This window comes from Apiospora phragmitis, assembly GCF_038363925.1.
Source record: "Apiospora phragmitis strain CBS 135458 chromosome Unknown utg000010l:1.0-9815664.0:1.0-9183399.0, whole genome shotgun sequence".
Lineage (NCBI taxonomy): Eukaryota > Fungi > Ascomycota > Sordariomycetes > Amphisphaeriales > Apiosporaceae > Apiospora > Apiospora phragmitis.
In genome coordinates this window covers 4,235,540-4,255,288 of record NW_027117409.1, presented here as the reverse complement: position 1 = coordinate 4,255,288, position 19,749 = coordinate 4,235,540, and the positions used below count along the sequence as shown (strand labels likewise).

The 19,749-nt window shown below is 53.2% G+C and overlaps 7 protein-coding genes across 7 annotated transcripts; 2 read left to right on the top strand and 5 right to left on the bottom strand.

The window, feature by feature from the left end:
* Positions 1–797: 797 nt before the first annotated feature.
* PG994_011066 (uncharacterized protein) lies at positions 798–3,071 on the bottom strand (the record flags this gene model as incomplete). The annotated part of the gene is made up of 3 exons (XM_066862475.1): positions 798–1,085; positions 1,333–2,571; positions 2,667–3,071. The coding sequence occupies 3 exons, from the start codon at positions 3,069–3,071 to the stop codon at positions 798–800; spliced, it is 1,932 nt and encodes a 643-aa protein (XP_066711585.1).
* A 289-nt stretch (positions 3,072–3,360) lies between these two features.
* Positions 3,361–4,062, bottom strand: PG994_011065 (uncharacterized protein; the record flags this gene model as incomplete). The annotated part of the gene is made up of 1 exon (XM_066862474.1): positions 3,361–4,062. The coding sequence occupies one exon, from the start codon at positions 4,060–4,062 to the stop codon at positions 3,361–3,363; it is 702 nt and encodes a 233-aa protein (XP_066711584.1).
* A 699-nt stretch (positions 4,063–4,761) lies between these two features.
* On the bottom strand, positions 4,762–5,676 carry PG994_011064 (dephospho-CoA kinase; the record flags this gene model as incomplete). The annotated part of the gene is made up of 1 exon (XM_066862473.1): positions 4,762–5,676. One exon carries the CDS (start codon positions 5,674–5,676, stop codon positions 4,762–4,764), a length of 915 nt encoding a protein of 304 aa, XP_066711583.1.
* A 458-nt stretch (positions 5,677–6,134) lies between these two features.
* On the bottom strand, positions 6,135–7,960 carry PG994_011063 (uncharacterized protein; the record flags this gene model as incomplete). The annotated part of the gene is made up of 3 exons (XM_066862472.1): positions 6,135–6,292; positions 6,404–6,917; positions 6,998–7,960. 3 exons carry the CDS (start codon positions 7,958–7,960, stop codon positions 6,135–6,137), a joined length of 1,635 nt encoding a protein of 544 aa, XP_066711582.1.
* Positions 7,961–9,538: 1,578 nt separating this feature from the next.
* On the top strand, positions 9,539–11,155 carry PG994_011062 (Alpha/Beta hydrolase protein; the record flags this gene model as incomplete). Its single annotated transcript, XM_066862471.1, has 4 exons — positions 9,539–9,566; positions 9,638–10,557; positions 10,618–10,748; positions 10,804–11,155. Coding segments are annotated over 4 exons (1,431 nt in total), but the record flags the coding sequence as incomplete, so codon positions are not given.
* A 1,069-nt stretch (positions 11,156–12,224) lies between these two features.
* PG994_011061 (uncharacterized protein) lies at positions 12,225–14,566 on the top strand (the record flags this gene model as incomplete). The annotated part of the gene is made up of 5 exons (XM_066862470.1): positions 12,225–12,535; positions 12,592–13,383; positions 13,473–14,007; positions 14,057–14,317; positions 14,381–14,566. The coding sequence occupies 5 exons, from the start codon at positions 12,225–12,227 to the stop codon at positions 14,564–14,566; spliced, it is 2,085 nt and encodes a 694-aa protein (XP_066711580.1).
* A 1,115-nt stretch (positions 14,567–15,681) lies between these two features.
* Positions 15,682–18,576, bottom strand: PG994_011060 (alpha- sarcomeric (f-actin cross linking protein); the record flags this gene model as incomplete). Its single annotated transcript, XM_066862469.1, has 6 exons — positions 15,682–16,531; positions 16,596–16,789; positions 16,842–17,576; positions 17,685–17,751; positions 17,857–17,990; positions 18,055–18,576. 6 exons carry the CDS (start codon positions 18,574–18,576, stop codon positions 15,682–15,684), a joined length of 2,502 nt encoding a protein of 833 aa, XP_066711579.1.
* Positions 18,577–19,749: the final 1,173 nt, after the last annotated feature.

Genomic DNA, 19,749 nt, shown 5'->3' with positions numbered 1-19,749 from the left:
CTCTCTACTTTGGTTCTCCGCTCATTTGCCAAGTCGTTCTTAGTGTGCCGTTCCCGATGCTCTTGTGGTACCTTTGAGGTAACCGTTAAGTCGAGCCACGGGCTGTATTGGGACGGTGTCACACAAAAGCCTGTTGTAGTGGTTTCAGATTGTCCGTCTTGTTTTAGTGTAGCTTTTATTCTCATCACCCACTACTCCATATTCGGTCAACGAACTTGCTACGTGACTTGATGATTCTGCTGTGATGTTTTCAAATTCGATTTTTGATTGCACACCATATATACAGGACCTGGTCCCTAAACTGGTAACCCCTGCTTGATGAACTCAGATAACCTCATAGGTTCTCGACAAGCCTAGTTAGAACCCCTGCATTGGTATATTGATTACGGAATGTATTTATTGTCTTTCCGTTTGATAGGACTATACTCAATCAAGCATGAGGCTTGGGTTATCAACTCGCCATGCCTGCAGAAATATCTCGAAGCCAACCGACTTCCAGGAAGGAACCAGTGGCCAGACGATGACTTAGGTGCGCTCTGCACCCGACAGCAGCAGACTTGGTGTATATCTAACCACAGGCCGAGGGCTCAGATGCGCCAGTGATGTACCATCTTCCTTTCCTGTTCTTACACACGCCCGCAAAACCCACTCTCCGAGAGCTCTGCCGAACGACCCGAAACAAAACGCCTTAGTCTAGTCAAGCAAGCAACCCGAGCGGGTTTACTCTATGGGCTTCCCCCTTTCTTTCGGACTTATCCTCCCCAACTCTTGGAGGCAAGTGCGGCAGCGGCGGATAGTCACCACCAAGACGAACCGCCCGTCTTGAGCGCGTCGTTGTTGTTGTTGCCGGGCATGCCCTGTACCACGTTCTCCGTGCCTTTGCCTTCTTGTTCCCAAAACGATGTTCCCTGGGCAGCGGAGGTATCGTGCCAATCCGCGCCGCCGCCATTGAAGTTGTTATTGGCTGCGCCGCTATCGCCAAAGTCGTCGACGTCATTCTCGTTGCTTTCCATGACGTTTCCGCCGTTTCGGGAGTTGCTCTGACTTTGCGGTTGTTGTTGCTGGTCGTTGCTGCTGGGCCAGGCCTGCCAAGGGAGAAAGCATTGTCTAACGTTAGTGGGTTGATCAAGATACTGTGTTAATTAAGAGAAGAGAGGAGATAATGAGAGCGAGAGAGAATAAATAAAGTAAAGAAAAGAAGGTGAGAGAAGCAAAGAAAAAAAAGGGGGGGGGGTGTCAGTTTCCCAGGGGGCAAAGGGTGGGGGGAAGGGGAAGAGAAAAGGCCCGCCAGCCGAATCATTGAAAAGGAGAAAATCCCCAAAGTGAACTCACGCCAGGAATGTCGCCGGAATGGTGGCTAGATGGGCCGACGTTGTTGTCGCCTTGCTTCCATGATTTTTTGCTGCCGCCTCCAGAGCCCTTGCTCTTCTTGCTGGACTTCTTGCTGCCATTGGAGCCGTTACCTCCACCAATAACATTGCTGTCGTTGTTAGCAGGGACCGCTGGCCAGCCACTGTCGTCGTTCGCATCACCCCCAACGCCACCCATGTCCACGCCGTTGCCCCAGCCCGTGGTCTGGCCGCCGTGGTTGCTGGTGTTGCCCCAGTCCTGGCCACCTCCGCCATGGTTGCTGCCAGCGCCCCAGTCCGGTCCGCCGCCGTGGTTGCTGCCGCCACCGCCCCAGTCCTGACCAGCGTTGTTGTTGCCGTTGCCCCAACCCTGGTCAGCATTGTTATTGTTGCTGTTGCCCCAGTCCTGGGCAGCATCGTTGGCGCCCCAGTTCGGCTGAGAACCTTGCACGGGAGACACCTGTGCTCCATTGGGTTGGTTGGAACCATTGCCAAACTGCATGGGGCTCTCGTTCTTCTTGCTGCCGCTTTTATTGGATCCCCATGCCGGCTGCTGCTGTTGGTTGCTTCCCGCGGCCGAGTTTCGTTGACCGCTGAAACCAGTATTGAAACCCTGGTCCCAGCCACCGTTCGTATTGCTATTGTCGGGGGCGGAATTAGTGTTGTTATTCCAGCCCTGGGAGCCACCACCAAAGTTGGTATTGTTGTTATTATTCTGACCGTCTCCCCACTGGTTGCTGCCACCCCAGCCGCCGTTGTTGCTGCCAACGCCGGCTGCCGCTGGCGGGCCCGTGGCGAAGCCGTTGTCTTGCCCATTCCATCCTGCATAACTGGCGTCGTTTTGGGCGTTGTTGCGGACACTACCGCCGCCGACGCTACCACCCTGGCGCTGCTGAGGACTGTCATGCTTGCTGGAATTGCTCTTCAGGCGGCTCAGGAAGCTGTCGACCGTCTCGCCTGCGTAGTTGGCTTTGCTATTGCTACCGGCGTCCTTTTGTCTGGAGTCGGTCGTCTTGCGTCCGCCGCTGCCTTGGCTCTTGTTCGATGCAGCCCACAAGGTATTTGTGTCCTTCGCGCCTGCAGGCTTCCTACCGGCGCCGGGGGGCGCAGCTCTTCCAGAGCCGGAACCCGGTTCGCCAAACCCCGAGCTAGCGTCTCGAGCACTGAAAGCAACGTTCTTCTTCTCTTTGCGTTGGACTGCTCCTACACTGGGCGAGTCGTTCTGGGGAGATGCCCCTGTCTTGCCGCGTCCCACGACTGTCGTACCCCAGCCCTGGAACCATGGATTCGCTCCAGAGGCATCAGGAGGGGCCATACTCGTGGGAGGTTGTTGAGGAGGCATAGGCTTGGGGCCTTGTTGAGGCCATTGCGGCTGTTGAGGTCCCGGGCCCTGCTGAGGGTACTGTGGCTGCTGGGGTCCCGGGCCTGGCCGAGGTACTGTGGCTGCTCAGGCCCTGGGCCTTGCTGAGGCGCCGAGTTGGTGCGTGTATCAGGTTGAAAACCATGATACCATGGGTTGTTGAGAGGATGAGGGGTACCGACAGGAGGACTTTCCTTGTACGAGCGTTGAGGATAGAGCCGGCTGTGGGGGTTCCCATACGCAGCTCCTGAGTAGTGGCGCAAAATGCCGTTTTGGGGGTCGTGGAATGCATTGGGCTCGGGGTCAGCGCCGTCCTCGAGCACATGCTCCACATGGGACACCTTGGATTGGATCGGCAGCATCAAGCTTGGCTTGCGTAGCTCAGGCGGAGGATGATGGGGAGATATCTTGGACTTTCTCTTCTGAGTCGTTTCAACTGTCACTTCCGGCGTAGGATCCTGAGCGGGCTCTGGCTGCACCCCTCTCTTTCCACCCTTTTTGTTGGGCTTAGCCGGTGCCTTGCCCCCCTTTCCGCCATTCTTCTTGGCGTTCTTTTGCTTCTTGTTTTTCCCACCCCGGGCCTGTCCGGTATTGTCCTCGGTCTCAGTCTCATTATCAGTCGTGCTGGCCTCGGTATCTTCCGACGTCTCCTCAAATTTCTTCTTCTGGTTCTTTTTCCCCACCCTGCTTGCCCTTATTTTTCTTGGTCTTGGTTGCTGGGTTTTGCTTGCCTTTCCTTTTCTTGCCTTTGTTGTCATCCGAATCTGAGGGAGCTTCGGATGTAGAGGCTTCAGATTCAGACTCAACAACCGTTTCCGAATCGTCTTGGGCTTTCCTGTTCTTCTTGTTTGGCTTGTCGCCCCGTTTGGCCTTGGCAGCCTCCCTCTTGGTCTTCGCTGCCTTGTGCTTCGCGTGGATCTCCGCTGCAGCCTTGGTTTTCAGCGATTCCCGGCAAGCGGCACAGAGTTCACAAGGACAATCCGGGTCCATTTCGTGTTCTTCTTCTATAGTGGCATTATCGCTTGCTGGCGTGGCATCTGGGTCGGCTTCGGGGGATACAGCGGGTGGTTCAGCGGGTGGTTCAGCAGGTGGTTCAGGAAACCTCTCGGTTGGCTGCTTGAGTGCCGGTTTCAGGCCCTCCTCGAATCGAACGCTCCTCTTCTTATGGGTCGTGCGAGGACGAGGCACAGTCAAAGAGACGGTGTCCTCTTCGGACTCATCGTCAGTGGTCCAATTGAGGGTTGCGACCTTCCTTGGTTCTCGCGGCTCTGGTGGCCGCCGCGGAGCCTCACTCAGGCAGTTGCGCCCGACCACCCACTCGGCGAACGAGTTTGGACGACTGCGGTGACGCATGGCGACAAGTGGGGACAAGGTGCCTGTGATTGGATTGGTACAGTGTAGTCGAGATATCGGCAATGAGGATGAACTATCTGGGAGTGCGGGATCTCCAGATACTTGATCAAGTGCCAAAAACGGTTGTTCGTGAAAGAGAACTCCAAAATGGGTAGGGTAGGTTAAACGAAAATAGATGAAGATCGGGTTCCCATTCAAGACAGAGGATCTCTTGATGAGAAGACCTGTTCGACTTACCACAGCAACGAGAAGGTGAGCTGTTGGGGACGGTGTGCCACAAGGTTGTGGCTTCCACTTCTGCAGATGAAGGAATCCAAAAGAAAACTCCAAGAATCGTAGGCGCCGAAGTAGAAAATAGTCTACCACCTGTGTGTTTGTGTTGGTAGATTGTGGAAAGAAGAGAGTGGGTTTGTTGACTTCCGCCACCCAGAGTGGTGATGATGCGGGTACTCGAAGTAGGTTGGGAGAATGGGTTGTAATAAACAGGCAAAGGCGAAGGAGTGGTGCTTTTATCTATGTCTCATGGGTAAGCCGAGACGAAGCAGAACAATCAAGTCAAATTGATATATTCAATTCAGGTAGTTCCATGGATGTCACACTTCCCTCACGTACAGTTGACATGGAATAATCGAAGCAGCCTGGGATACACAGTTGGCTCACAATCGACCACCGCTTGCTGCTGTGCTGGATACTGGGGAATCATGCCTGAGGAGTTGCTCGAGGTAAACAACGTGGCCTGCCTGTCATTAAGGCCAGCCAGTCCACTGACATTGTATTATGGTATCTCCTACTACAGTTTTGCCTTCTCCTGTAGCTCCTGTTCCGCCCAAGCCCTGTTGATCTGTACATTCCGCCAGAAATTACACGCCCCCGCCGCGACCGCCAGGGCGGACACAGCAGCAGCAGCATATTCCACCAGCCGGGGCTCCGGCGCTGGATCTGCGCCATGGCGGCGTCTATGTTGGCCTTGAGCTCGTCGCGGGAGCCGTCGTTCCAGACCACGACCCCCCTGTCGCCGCCGCGCGCCTCGCAGCGGCGGGCCTTGAGCCGCACGTCCATCTGGCTGGCGACGCGGTTCCGGGCGTCGTCGGGCGTGAGGTGGCCGTCGCGGTCGGTGAGGCGGCGCATCTGAACCTCGGGGTCGCGGACGGCGACGACGACGACGACGCCGCAGAGGCGGTCGAGGGCGCTCTCGAACAGCAGCGGGATGTCGAGCACGACTGCCCAGTGGCCCCGCAGGTAGCAGCCCAGCATGGCCTTGTACATCTCGCGCCGCACGGCCGGGTGCACGATGCCATTCAGGACGCCGCGGTCCCGCTTTCGCTCCTCGCCATTGCCGAAGACGCGCCGGCCCAGCGCGGGGCGGTTCAGCGGCCGGCCCTGGCCGTCGACGCCGTGCTCCGGCATGGACTCCGAGGGGGCCTCGAGCAGGTCCGGCGTGGTGGGGCCAAAGTGCTTCACGATGGCATTGTAGCCGCTGGTGCCGGGCTCGACGACCTTGCGCGCCAACACGTCTGCGTCGATGATGGGCAGGGAGTATGGGGCCGAGGAGAGTATGGACGACACGGTGGACTTGCCGGTCGCAATGGAGCCGGTTAGGCCTATGAATAACATGGCTGCGTAACCGTTGTCGTTCCGAGACTTTCCCTCGTATTTATTGCAGTATGATGAAGGCCCGGTTAGAAAGGTTCAGCCACAACAGTTTTGGATCAATCACATTGCGCTGTCAAGTCGGTTTAGTAGGTATGTTTGTAATATCTTGCCCGAGTCCGAGATGAGCCGCTTCCATATGACTTTGGGGCACTCATCTCCGAGTCTCAAAGAGTGGGGGCCCATGTCATCATGGCTTGGCATCAGTCAGTGTCTGTACCGACCTCCCACCCACATAGTAGTACTTACCTAGGTTAACAGATACCTATATGTACAGTGCATATATGGTTGCGACATATGTTCATAATGCGTAGTTCACGTCAATGAGCCCCGAAAAGTGACTAATATCATATATATTTTATCGATCCCTCCCTCGTAATCAAAAACTAAGTATGCGCACAGTCTAAAACAGAATAAAATAGCTATATCTCGTCGTACACGTCCTGTCTGTTGTCCGTGGGGGTCGGCATCACAGGCGGCGCAGTGATAAGATGCGCGTCTGTTGCTTCAGTCTTTTTGTCGTTGCATCCAAACCAGCCTGGTGTCTCGCAAGTGGTAGTAGTGCTGCTAGTTGTGGTGACTGTTGGCAAGTGAGTACTGCTCGTGGTTGTCTCATCTTTACAACCGAACCCTTTTTTCCCCCACCGTTAGTCACATAACAAAGAGACAGGCTCTGGAGCGGCAGACTTACATCCTGGAGTCTTGCACGTCGACGTACTCGAGGTCGAGGTCGACGTGGCTGTACCAGTGGTGGTTGTCTCGTCGAGACAACCCCACCAGCCTGGCGTCTTGCAAGTCGCGGTTCGAGTGCGCGTTTTAGAAGTGGTCGAGGTAGTAGAAGTGGTTGTTCCAGTAGTGCTATTGCTCTCGTACATCTTCCAGTTCGCACAATCTCGGCATTCAGGGGTCGACTTGCACTCCGGTACCTCGTCATACTTTCGAAGCACATCGTTGATAACGTTGCGGATCTTGTGAGTACCGATACCTACTCTCCAACCCTTATCTGCCACTGTATCATACACGCACTCCAAGCCTGTGTGGCATGATGTTTCCAGGGCATATCCAGCAAAAGAACACGAAGCAGTAGCACCATTGCAGGTACCGACGTAAATAGGATCAGCTGTATGCCCAAAGTGTGCAGCTCCTGTGTATTCGCGGGTTTGGGATATCGGGCATCTGCATGCGGAGGAGCTGGCAGTCCAAGCCTGGTGGCCGCAAGAGCTTCCGGAACAGCTTCGAAGGTGACCACGGGTAAGCCATAGGTCAGGCCAAGCAATGAACTAACCGCTCCGCCAAGAGAATGGCCAACAACCCATATGTTGGAATTATCGTACATCTCGGTGACGTTGGAGTATAGCTCCCTTGCAGCCTGATAGTAGCGACTCTCTTCGTGAAGAGCCTTTTTGACGCATGTGTTGTTGCAACTATATGTGCCCGTGGCACAGTCGCAGACTTGGTGCCATGACCACTGTCCTTGCTGTGCACAGCAGCAGCTGAAGAACAGATTATCGTTGATCTTGTCATTCGTAGTTGTTCCTTCGCCATCAAACACCGCAGGCGACGTGCCCTTTAATCCGATGATGACAGTGGAATTCGACTCATCCGCCCAAATGTGACCGCGTAGACCGTCCGTCTCCCAGCCGAAATCGGCACTCCTGTTGAAAGGGTCCCCGACTTCGTCCCAATCAGGCAGACCGGGCTTCTCGACGTAGGCGTTTGCCGCTACCAGGGCCATGCTGATGACCGTCTCCTTGTCGGTGACATCAGGGCCGGGTACGTTGTCTATAGTCCATGCAGATGGTGAACTGGCTAGGACATAGCCGCGTTGGCGCGACTCGGCGACGATGGGGTCGACCACTTGGGGTCTCCGATCTATCAAACGCTCAATCTTCCGTGGCTTGCTTTTGGCCTTGAGCGACATAATCTGTTCGGCAGCATGCTCGTCCTCGGCGGCAAGCCACACCTCGGCATCGGTATCCGGAATGTCTCGTCGTCGATGGAGGCCGGGATGTCGATAGGTCCCATGATGGTAGATGTGACGTAGTGTGAATGTATGGTCGGCCGGTTGCGGCGGCTCTGGGATCAAGGGAGATAAGATTGGCGAGTTCGAGAGGGCGATTTGAGCCTGGTCATCAAATCTCGAGGCAGCGGCGGGCGATGAAGAGAAAGCTAGAAATGATAGGAGCAGCTGTGCTGTGACCCTGCCGGCAGAGGCGCACGTCGAAGGTCGCTGGTGTCGCGAGGCCATTCTTGTTGGTGCAGCTGTGTCGTATCGTATCGTATCGATTAGAAGTTGTTTATGAAGTCATCAAGTAACACAAAGCGAAGTACGTGAGTCGGGCGAGTGCTGAATGAAAAGAAGAAGGGAGAGTGAAAGCTTTGCAATAGGTAAATTGAAGCTAGTCTAGAGTAAAGGTTAGATAGATAGATCGATGATGAGTTCAAATGGATATGTATCAATAAGACTGCTTATGCACATGTTTGTAGATCAATAGGTACAGGAAGTAGATCATTCCTCCAGGACCTCAGTGGCACGCGATAGCAATTCAGTGGAGCCCATGCACTGCGCTGGCTAACACTTGACTGCTACATCCGTTATCCCATGACTACGACATGACCAGCCGTAGCCTTTTTTAGGTACAGTAGTGCAGGCATTCGTTGGCTGGAAGGCCCCCGGTCCCGCCACCAGAACCTTAGTACCCTTGCAGCACAGCGTGCCTGCTACTGCCTGGGAGCCACGCTGCCACGATGCCGCGGCCCATGGACCCCGCGCCTTACCCCGTCCGCCCCAAACTTTAGGTAATCCCAAATGCTTCTTTTGTACTACCTCCAACCAACCACTAACTCCGATTTAGTTCTATCAAAAAAGACCTGTTCTCAAGACCTTGGTTGTTGAAGTTCCCTCATGCTTCTGTTGTTGCTACTACTTGAAGCATCGCAAGAACTCATACCCTTCATGCCCTAGGTCCCTCCCTGTCTTGAAGTGAGGCAGAAATCGTATCATGCCACAACCAAAAACCAACCTGCAATACTCATACCATTTTGGGTCCGAAAAAGTCGAGACTGTGTGCCCAAATCAGAGAACTGCCAGAAGAAAGGAGGCATCCTACCCAAGTTTAATAGGTTACAGTCTCTCTGCTTATGTTGCCTAGGTATGGTAGGATAGGGGCTGCGCAAGCCATAAGTATGTGTGGCAGGGTGAATACTATCCATATCACATTGCTAGTTGGGAGAAAAGCACCGCATCTTTATCTGTGGACATCCACTCGGCATCTGGCAAACTGGTTCGGCAGAGCAACCCTCAACGTTCTTGTTGGAATCCATGCTCCTCCGTCTCTTTGTTTTTCACTGCAAGGTCACATCCGAGGCGGAGACGGAGCATGCCCATTTGCGGTCTGGCTGTATGGATCTGGGTGCGGGGCGTCGGCAACACATCCTTGATATGCCATGCCCTCGTACTTGTATAGGCCAGTCAACATCAACTCGGCAGTAAATTTTTGGCTTCGCTTCGCTGCAAAACTCGTATGGTATGGAGAAAAGAAGAAACCAGGCCGTTCGTATTCGAAGCCATACACTTCATACCAAGTGCCCTCAACAGGAAGATGGACGAAGACGCTTTTGTAGGGCCACGGAGGTTTAGACCAATGCGAGTCAGAACCCCGGGCTGTGGATAGGGGTGATTTCCGCTCGGGCATATTCACAATACTTGACCAGGCCTTGGATTACGGTATATGAGGGAGTATAAAGCTCGGTGAACGGTAACCAACCGAGCAAGGAGTCTAGGTTCTTTACCTCTCCCCTCTTCAACTGAACCGGTGTCGACAATATGGTGTCTACTAAAACCATCTCGTTCGGTATAGCATGCCTCCTTCACGGGGTACAAGCAGGTCTCACTGTCCAGCTTGGCAATGGCATGGCTGTACAGGGCCGTACATCCCCTATCGCCCCCGCGGTGGCAGAGTTCTTGGGAATCCGTATGCGAAGCCTCCAGTTGGTGAGCTCCGCTGGGAGCCGCCGCAGCCATACGAGCCCAAGACCAGGGGCTACTCCGTCATCAACGCGACCGCGCTGCCTCCTTCGTGCTGGCAATACATCTCGGTGCACCCAGCCATGATGCGCACTGATGTGCCCGAGTTTATGATTGGGAAAGCAGGCATGAGCGAGGATTGCCTGACCACCAGCGTCTGGGTGCCCACCAATGCCGTTAGCCAGACGTCTGATCTGCCCGTGATCATCTGGTTCTATGGCGGAGGCTTCGCGACAGGAGGAACCGATGTCCCCTACCAGATTCCCACCAAGTGGATCGAGAGAACCCAGGAGCACATCGTGGTATCTTTCAACTACCGCATCAACCTGTTTGGCTTCCCCGATGCCGCTGGTGTGACCGAGCAAAACTTGGGGTTGATGGACCAGAGACTCGCTGTCGAATGGGTCAGGGACAATATCAAGAGTTTCGGCGGAAATCCCGATCGCATGGTCATCTGGGGTCAATCGGCGGGCTCCGTCGCCGTCGACTATTACAATTTCGCTTTTGCCGATGACCCCATCGTAGGAGGACTCATCATGAACTCTGGCACTGCTCATCTGAACCAGCTCATGAGCAATGACGTGATCTATTCGAACTTCTCCTTCGTAGCGGAGGGCTTGGGCTGTGGAAACCAGCCAGACGCGGCTTCCGAGTTGGCCTGCATGAAGAAGGTGCCGGCGGAGAAGCTGGAGAACTTCGTGGCCACTTATGAGGATTCTGGTGACAGTCCCTCCATCACCTTTGCTCCGATGGTGGACGAGAGACTTGTCTTTTCAAACTACACGGAACGAGCAGCTCGTGGTGCGCTGTCTACTCTGGTAAGCTTATAATCATAGTGGCCCTTTTCAACGATACTGTTTGCTAACGACGCCCCGAAGCCTGCTCTCATTAGCCACAACAACCAGGAGGGTCTCTTCATTGCCCCTTACTCTGTCGATGGTCCAGACCCCGTTATAGCCGAAGGTCTTTCGAAGACGTTCTTCTGGTGCCCAACGTTCAAGACTACCAAGTAAGCACTTCCTACCTCGAATGACCAAGTACGAAGAAACTAACGAGTTGCGAAGGGAGAGGTTGGCAGCTGGCCGCGTGACTCACCGGGCGTTTTACAACGGCAATTTCTCCAACATCTCACCTCGACCGTGGATGGGCGCGTGGCACGGCAGTGACCTGCCACTCGCATTCGGAACGCATGCGGACTTCCGCGGAAACTCCACGGTGCTGGAGTACGAAACCAGCCACGCTATTCAAGACGCTTATGTTGCCTTCGCGAAGGATCCTGTCAACGGCCTGAACGAATTGGGCTGGGCGGCGTATGCTGGTGCCCGCGGTGTTGTACGGGCGTATGCCGACAATAACACGGCGGTAGGATACCGCTCATTAGATACCATCGAGTCCGAGTGCGAAGCAGAGGGGCTTGCGTAAGCAAGTAAGCAAGCAACTGTTTGGGAGTCAAGGAGGACCATTCAATATGCAATTGAGCCACGAATAATACATACATGCGAGCATGTATGTATATAAGCACCGCGGTCATTCTTGGCACCTGTGCCTGCAGGAGGTTTGACGATCACCAACGTCAGACACGCATACCTTCTTCGGGAGATCTTCATCTGAAGTTGCAAACCATCAAAGTCTCGAGTACTTCATACTTAGTACTCGGCTTACACACATGCTTTTCCTGAGCAAATATCGTAACACGCCTACTGGTATCAAATATTTGTCTCGTCTTGTATATCCCGGTGTGAGTGATATGTATTTTATATAACCTAACCTCAACTACATGTAGGCAGGCGCTATACAGTAAAAAGGAAGTGTAGTGTAACAAGGTTAAGTACTTAAGTACCTACATCCTAAGGCATTTTTAGTCCGAGACGGGCAGGTGGAGCTCATTAGGAGCCTCTAGATCAGCAACGGCCCGTCTTGGGTGTCGCGTGGAATTCAACCTTGAAAGCTCTAGGAGGGAGTACGTAAGAAATACAGTAGCTTTAGCGAGTAGACTCCACTATCCAGGTCCCTGAGACTTGACGCCTGACGCATGATCGGGGGGCGCTGGCGCTGGGTCTTATCGACTCATCGATAGGCTCAGCTGCTTCCGCCTACCGGTCGCATATGATGTTGCAGCTGGCCTTTCATCATATCATTATTGCATACTCCGTACAGCATATCCCCATCTCCAACTTCTCCGAGAATGCTTTAACCCCAGATCATTGCGAAGTAGTACTCCATTGAATTGCCGTGTCTTTTCTCCTACTCGCTCTGCTTGGCGAGCTTTCTATGGCATGATATAGAAGGCCGCCCCGACGACATCCAACACACTCGTTTGTCCAGGTAGCATCAGGTAAACCATACCCCTGCAATAGTTTCATGCTGCTTCAACGCCTTTATTTCACTCGTGCCCGCGCTTCAGTCTCGAGAACTCTTGATTCCTCGTATACTACCGTCTTTCATTGAAGACTAACTAACGACCATGTCCTTCAGCTCGATATTCATGGCGCCGTCTACGCCAACTCAGAGCTCAGAGCCCCGACCTGGCACGCTTCGTACCTCGAGATCCTTTCCGCGTCCGGCGGTTCAGGAAACCACCATAGATCCTTTGACACGCGCCCAGCGGGCTAGTACATTCCAAAATGGCACTACACCGGAGATCAAGGTGATCCAGACATCACCTAAGAAACAACGTGCCGGACCGGACACTCGGGATGCTTTCGAGACTGCCGAAGCCGCAGAGCCCACGGAGCCACCAAGGGCCTCAGTAGACATTGAAGATATTCCTATAGAACTCATTAGTCTGACCGACAAGTATGCTTCCCATGTGCCCCGGGTAGGATGTAATCGCTAACAGGTCTAACTTGCAGCTTCATCGACGGCCTTTCTGCCAAAGTCAACCCGGTGCCGCCGAACGTTGACAACTTATCTAGTCGTTTCCAAGACTTCTATGCGACTGCTTCCCACCACATTCAAACGCACATTGATAGCCTTGCCTCGAGGCAAAGTCGATATGAGTCTCCACGACCTGCTGCTCCATCGAGAGCATCTACCGCCAGCATCCTGCGAGCGAAGGCGGCCTCTTTGACTGGTAAAGACAAGCCAAAGCCTGCCTCTACGGCCGAAGGGGAGCAGCAGATGCTCACGACCGAAGAATTGGCCAACAGAAAGAAGGCCAGGAACACCTTAGAGCAAAAGAAGATATTGTTGGAAGAAGGGGTGGAACGCCGACTATGTGAGGGCATATACGATAGGATATATCGACACAGATCCACCCATGATGCCGAAGCCGACGACAAGCTCAGATCAAAAACCGCAGCTTTGTCTTTAGTAGGCATAGGTCTTGCTGAACTCGGGCTAGGGGTCAAGACCGACGAACACTCGGAAGATGGCACAGACGCCGCTTTAGAGAAGCAAGAAGAGATCCGTCGATATCTAGAGCAAGCTAGGAAGAACTTGATCACGATGCATGAGAAACGGTATCCTCTAGGGAAGCTGAACTACCTAAAGGCTGCTCAGAAGAGCATCGTTGACACTTTATCGCACTTTCAACTGTCATCCTCAGCTGACGAGATCATGCCCTTGCTCATTTACACATTGATCACGATGCCTCCCGAGAAGCTCGATGTCACCAGCGATCTCAAGTTCATCCAGCGGTTCCGGTGGGAGAGAAACTGGATGGCGAATCAACATATTGCCTCACCAATCTTGAAGCCGCCATCCTCTTTCTGGATACGGTCGACCTTGCCAGCCTCCGAGCTGACGAGTCCCTCACTGGGCCAGCTAAGCTGGGTAGCATGTCCGGAAGTCCTCGCACAGAGACTTTCCCTCCGGCATATACACCCGGAATCTCAGAACCAACTCAAAGCACACCTTCAGTAACGACTGCAGATGCACAAGGCTCGAAGACGCCGCCATCTCCAACGACAGCCAAGGCTTTAGCACAGCGTCGTAGACTTAGTGATTTGATTCAGACTCCAGCACAAGCTATCGGCAATGCGAGGGACTCATTCTTCGATACGGCTGATCAGAGTTTTAAGAACATAAGCAATAGTCTGGGCGACAGTTACAATTTTTTCATCGGAAGACTTCGTGACACCACGGAGAGCGGCAAGGAACTAGTAGTTCCGAGGACACTAGACGACGCAAGAAAACTCATCGGCACGCCACCTCCTGAGGATATTGCCTCTCTTGATGGGTCTGTCCCTGCTCAGGGGCGTGACGAGAGCAGCAGTGCGGCTACAAGCCGCGACGATAGGATTTTACATCTTGTTGGAGGACGAAAGGTTCCTGGGATCGGGATCGCAGCGCAGATAGCACGAGGAGCGCCCGTAGTGCGAGCAGTTCCAAAAAGGTCGTCTTTGCGACGGAAGAAGAGAAAAAGCCGGTACCCCTGGATCTGCGGCCACAGCATCATCGTCTTCCAACCCAGCTCTTGTGGATCAAATGCGGAACCTCACCAACTCTTTCAATCCCATGAACCGGTTGGCGAGCATGAGCATGATGCGGGGCTTCGGACGGACGACGCCTACACCAGCGGCTTCGACAAAGGATGCTCCTCCAGGGAAACCTTTGGAAGGCGGTGATCTGGCATCGGTAAGGTTTCCTCCGTTTTTGCTTTTACACCAAGAGCAGCCCTAACTGACTGTACATCATCAGGCGTTCCCAGACATAGCGCCGTCGCTACCCCCTAAGGATATACCGCAAATCAAGGGACCCAACAAGCGCTTTATGGAGCTGCAGAATCCAGCCGACTTGAAGCTGGGCGAGGTCTTGGAGTTGCTCCGTGATTATCGTCGATTAGCCAATGCCCTCAAAGACATGGATGCGTTCAAGGAGAACTAGAGGTGATGTGTCCCAGGAGGCCACGCCGGCTTGCTCACTTTTCACTTGGTACAGAGATGTCCTTGATTATGTTCTGGCAGTAGCGGAGGTAGGCCTGAGGGGGGTCGAGTCGAGGGACTCGAACCCCCAGACGCCAAAATTGTCTATCAAATGGGGAATGGAGTTGTCGGGTTGCATTGCATTGACATTGGATTTCTAGAGGACGGTATAAATATCGGAACGAAGCGTAGTGCTGCTGCGAAACGTGCTTCAAACTGCAGGCAAATGGCGCGGTGTACGACGTACTATTCTTCGGCTGTACTTGGTAGTATAGTCTTCACCCATCAGAGCAATTAGACAATATCAATTTTTCTCTCTATGACAAGCCACTTTCTCCAGCCATATAGATGTCATGCATGTGCCTTCTCGAGATTTCTAATGGATCATCGTCTGCCCACTTGTCGTTATTAGCGGCGTCAACCTTCAGCATCATCATGGATCAACTCGGACATGTCGAATATTTAGTGTATATTATCTAGAGGACTGTGCTATGTTATGCCAGTAACCTTTTCTTTATTGGTGTAGACAGACAATACCACTCATCCAGGCCAGGATGTACCTGTCAGTCCTCGCCTCGTTTGCTTCATCTGTCATATACATGGTACAACGGAAAAAACCTCTAGCCTCAAGCCACGGCGACGGACGTTCTTATAGCAACATAGAAAACAAAAGGAAAGTACCAATCAGTGACCAACGGACCAAGAGACAAAAAAGAGAGGTTGAAGAATGTGATCATGTGTGGCCCCATAGCACCACCCGCCCCTATCCTCTCCTACCATGCCCAGCCAGATCTTCCTCGTCCTATACTCTTTTCTTTCTGCGCAAATGCGCAAAACCAATGCATGATCAATCAGTACCCCTTTCCCTTGAACACCCCAGGCAATGCTACCGTATCCCCAAGAGCGATTATATACCTAGTGTGTGTGTGTGTGTGTGTGTGTGGACAAAACAATATAGCTAGCAACGCTTTCTTGAACAGAAAAAAGAGGTGGGAAAGTAAAGAAACCAGAGAGGGTATATCAACAAGCTCAATCCAGGTCCGAAGAAGTAGCGTAATAGGTTCAGCGGTCACAGTTCTATTGCGACCCATTGCTCTTGGTTGGGCTGCTCCGCCCATTTGTAATGTCCCCCAACGCCACGTTGCCCCCTTGCTCGTTCATGAGCTTCTCCATGAAGGATATATAATCGTACTGAGCCATGCCACGGTCTGCAGCCATGTCCGGGCCCGAGTGGACGGGCACGATCTCAACGAGTTTGTCGATGACCTCATCGGGTACCAGACTGTGTCGTAGGTCCATCTCGGTGATGTATGGCTTGCCATCGGCTACCTCACGGAATGATTGGTAAACCTGTTCGGCCGTGTTTTGATCCTCCGTCACATCCACCATGAAGCGGATGAATTGCTCGAAGGACACCCGCTCTCGGCCACGCGAGGTCTCGACGAAGTAATCGTGCATCTCGTCTTCGCTAAACACGAGACCCAAGGATGCCAAAGCAGCACTGAATTCCAGTTCGCTCAATGAGTTTGTGTCGTCCCTGTCAAAGTGTCTGAACACCGACTCAAACTCCTCCAGCTGGATGGGAGTCAGATTCGTCATATCGCGAGCCACGAGCTGGTTTTCCAGGAAAGCGAGCTTCTTAGCGACTGCCGACTTGACAAGTCCTAGCTCGTAATGCAATTCGTCGTAGGTATATGTGGTGAAGTCGTTTTCCTCAATATTGGCCTCTTGGCACTTCTCATCAACCGCCTCGATAGTCTTGAGATAAGCGTCAAGTGGAGGAAGATTATCTGACAAACGTCGGACATGCAGTAGCTGATCTTCCACGTCTCCCTCAAGACCGGATATCGCTACCTGCATTGTATTCAACGCCAATGCGAAGTCGTTCGCTTTGTCTGCGAACGATTTGCGGAGGGCGTTCTTGATGCTATCGAAGAGTATTAGTAAGGAACATGTAAGACGTAAGCAATAGAGGAAGGGACTGAACATACTCTCTGATGGTCTCGTTGATGAGCTGACCACGCTTCATCTCAGTCTTGGTGAGATTGGCCCACTCCGCATCTAGAACCTCCAATCGCAACTCCGGTGGAGGATCGTAGGCTCGGAGGCGATACGTGGCCATTTTCGTCTTGATGTTTCCTAATAGCGTGGCGAGCTCGCTCTTCTCGGCGACCCATTCCCTCTTCTTTCCCCTTTTTGTACGAAGCAAAGTCGGTGGCCTGCCTCTTTGCGTCGACGTAGGTACCCTCGAATGTGGACTGGAGCCATTCGTGAATCTGCTCTTTGATATGCTGGAGGAGCGCCGCCATCCTCCGCTCGTACGCGCTCTGCATTTCCCAGGCGCCCTGCATATTATTCACGAACTTCTCCACACGGCGTCCTGCGTTTTCGACCTTCTCCATCTGCGAAAAGGCGTGGAACCAGTAGGCGATGTAGGTCATCAAACTCCTCTCATCGGGCTTGGCCACGTCGCAAACATCTTCCACATCCAGCAGGGCAGGGATACCGATCTCCTTATGAGCAATATCGAAAGCCAGCTGCATGTTTCCACGGTGGTCTGACTTGTCCAGAGCATCATAGTCGATGAGATCCGGGCGATGGATGTCGAGTAAGGCACAGAAGGCCAAGCCGTCATTCCAGCTGGAGCTGAAGTCCCTTACTTCAACCTCGTCGTAGCATGCGGTCTTACGCTGACACCACAGTAACAGACCCTCCTTGGCCGTCATACCCTCCTCGTTGATGTCGCTAATGGTGAATCTCAAAATGAGAGTCCATATCAGGCCGAGAATGATCTTGCGGTTGCCGTCGACGACATCTTCGGCGCCAATGTTGGTCATTTGGACACCGCGGGACTTGACAAAGTTGAGGGCTATGTTTGCATTCTCGAACCTTTGCACACGCATTTTGGGCTTCGCGGCGTAGCGCCCCAGCGACTCTTGGGATAGACATTCGAGGAGATGAATGAGGATTACCTATGAAGCAAACGCACGATTAGCATGTGATGGCGAATCTAGGTCGTGACGGGACGGGAAACTTCAAGAAGTGTAAACAAATCCGAGTCATTCACATTATATACTTACACCATCACTTAAATCAGCCACCAGGTCCTTGACTTCCAAACCTCGCACCTCGATTTTCGTGTTCAGCCTACATTGTACGCACATTTGTCAGTACGAATTATTCTGTCGGGTCGGGTTGGGCACTGAATGCCATTCATGCGCGGCCCAGTCGACAGGGTTCGGTGCGACTAACCATTTTGTGAAGGTCTTCTGCTGGACAATGACCCATTTGCCGTCCATCTTGCTGAGACCCTCTCGTTCGGAGGATTCGGTCGAGGCGTTGGAGGCGAGTGAGTGCCGTTGGGGTTTCTTTGTCTTGGGCGACTCCTTTAAAGTGTCGGTCTCCTTTTTTGCTGAGCGGAGAGCCCGAAAGTGTGGCGGAACGGGAGACTCTGGCGGCATGCACTTCGGGTTGTGACCGATTCGGCAAAGAGCCTCGCGTGCGTCGGGAGCGGGGCGGCGAGTACGAGTTGGAGGAGGAGGAGGAAGCCTTGGCTGGGGTTGTAGGTGCAGATGCAGATGTAGTAGGGGGGGCGAGCTTGTGCTGCTGTTGCTGGAGCTGCTGTGATTTGTCTGCTGAATACTGCTGCTGCTGCTGCTGCTGTGCTTTAAGAATAGGTGACGATGGCGGTGGAGTGGAGGGGTTGGAAGAAGCAGCTCCTTTGCTGCATGCACCGTCATCAACTGCTTCTGCGTTTGGTGGCAGAATCCCTTGGTCGGAATTAGAGCAGGCGGTGGTCTGCTCGATGGCAGTGTCGGATTGCAGCGGTGGAAATGCCTCTGTCAGGGTGTATTCGACGCTGGGGACGTTTGCAGCGTCCCGTTGCCCAGGGGACTCATTCTCGTTGTTAGCGCCTAGGCCCTTGGTATCCCCGCCCTCTCGGCTGAAAGCCGTTGCCAGCCTGGCAAACATGCTTTTCGAAATTGCTTTTTTAGGGGGGTCGGTGGCCTGATTGAGATCCGTCCCTGCGGTGTAGGTGCGCTAAGCCGATCGCTAATCGATAAGTGGCTGGTACCGGTAGTGATCGCCAGACTGGAGGGGCTGGAAGGCTGCTGTAAAGTTAAATCGATCAATCGATTGATGTACGGTTACAATCTTCTTGTTCTGGTCCTTATTCGAAGGGTCTGGTCCCCTTGATATACTCGAACACACACTCGAACACACACTCTCTCTTCTGTTCAGTGCAAGCCCGTACAACATGGAAGAGATGCGATGATTATCGGACGCCTGGCCGCGAGTCATAGGTGTATGTAAGTAATAGAAGAAAGAATGGTCAACCCGATTACGAAGAAGGGGGATAGAAGCAGAGTCATGTCATCCCATCTCAAAAGCAAATGTATCCAACGGTGCGGCGTGCCCTTCTTCAAATACATCTCCCCTGGGCCAACATTGTCGCCCCTTTTGCTCGGCCATGTACTGCGTTCTTCTCATCCTCGCTGCTGATGATCCCATCTCTCCTAGTCTCCCAGAGCCGTCCCGACTATATTCTCGATGCTATATCTGCCACAACGGGCTATCTGAAACGCGAGTTGCTTTCTCTATCGTGTTGCAAGACGCCGTTCCCCACAAGACTTCATCTCTAATAGGTAAGGGGTTTCGAAGGTTGGATCAACCTGAGATCCCCATTTGTAGGGCGCTATACCCCAAAACGGCTGTGCATTCTCTGTAAATCATGCACTCAAAAAGCTGCCATGGGTTGCCCCAGACGCCTTAGCCCTGGAGGGCCGATCAACAGGGGGTACCACTTCTGCTTCCCATTCCAAACCCAATTCTTCCAATCCTTCCACTCGATCAATCTGTCCAATGATCGAGCTTATGTCACCCTATACGTCTGGTTTATAGTTGCATGTTGCATTGCGTCCCGGTACATAGCAGACCTTGTCCTGTCAGCCCCCTTTCTTCCCTCGGCCATTGACAAACAATCTCAAGCACGACTCAGTGTTATTAATCTCTGATTTGACGGCGGCTAGCATCGTGAGACACAGGCCCAAAGTTCCTGGCTCTGCTTTCCCTCTAAGACGAAGTCCTAAGTTTGTTTCCGCGCGTGCAGCTCCACCCTGGGGGCGAAGCTTGCGATCCTCTTAT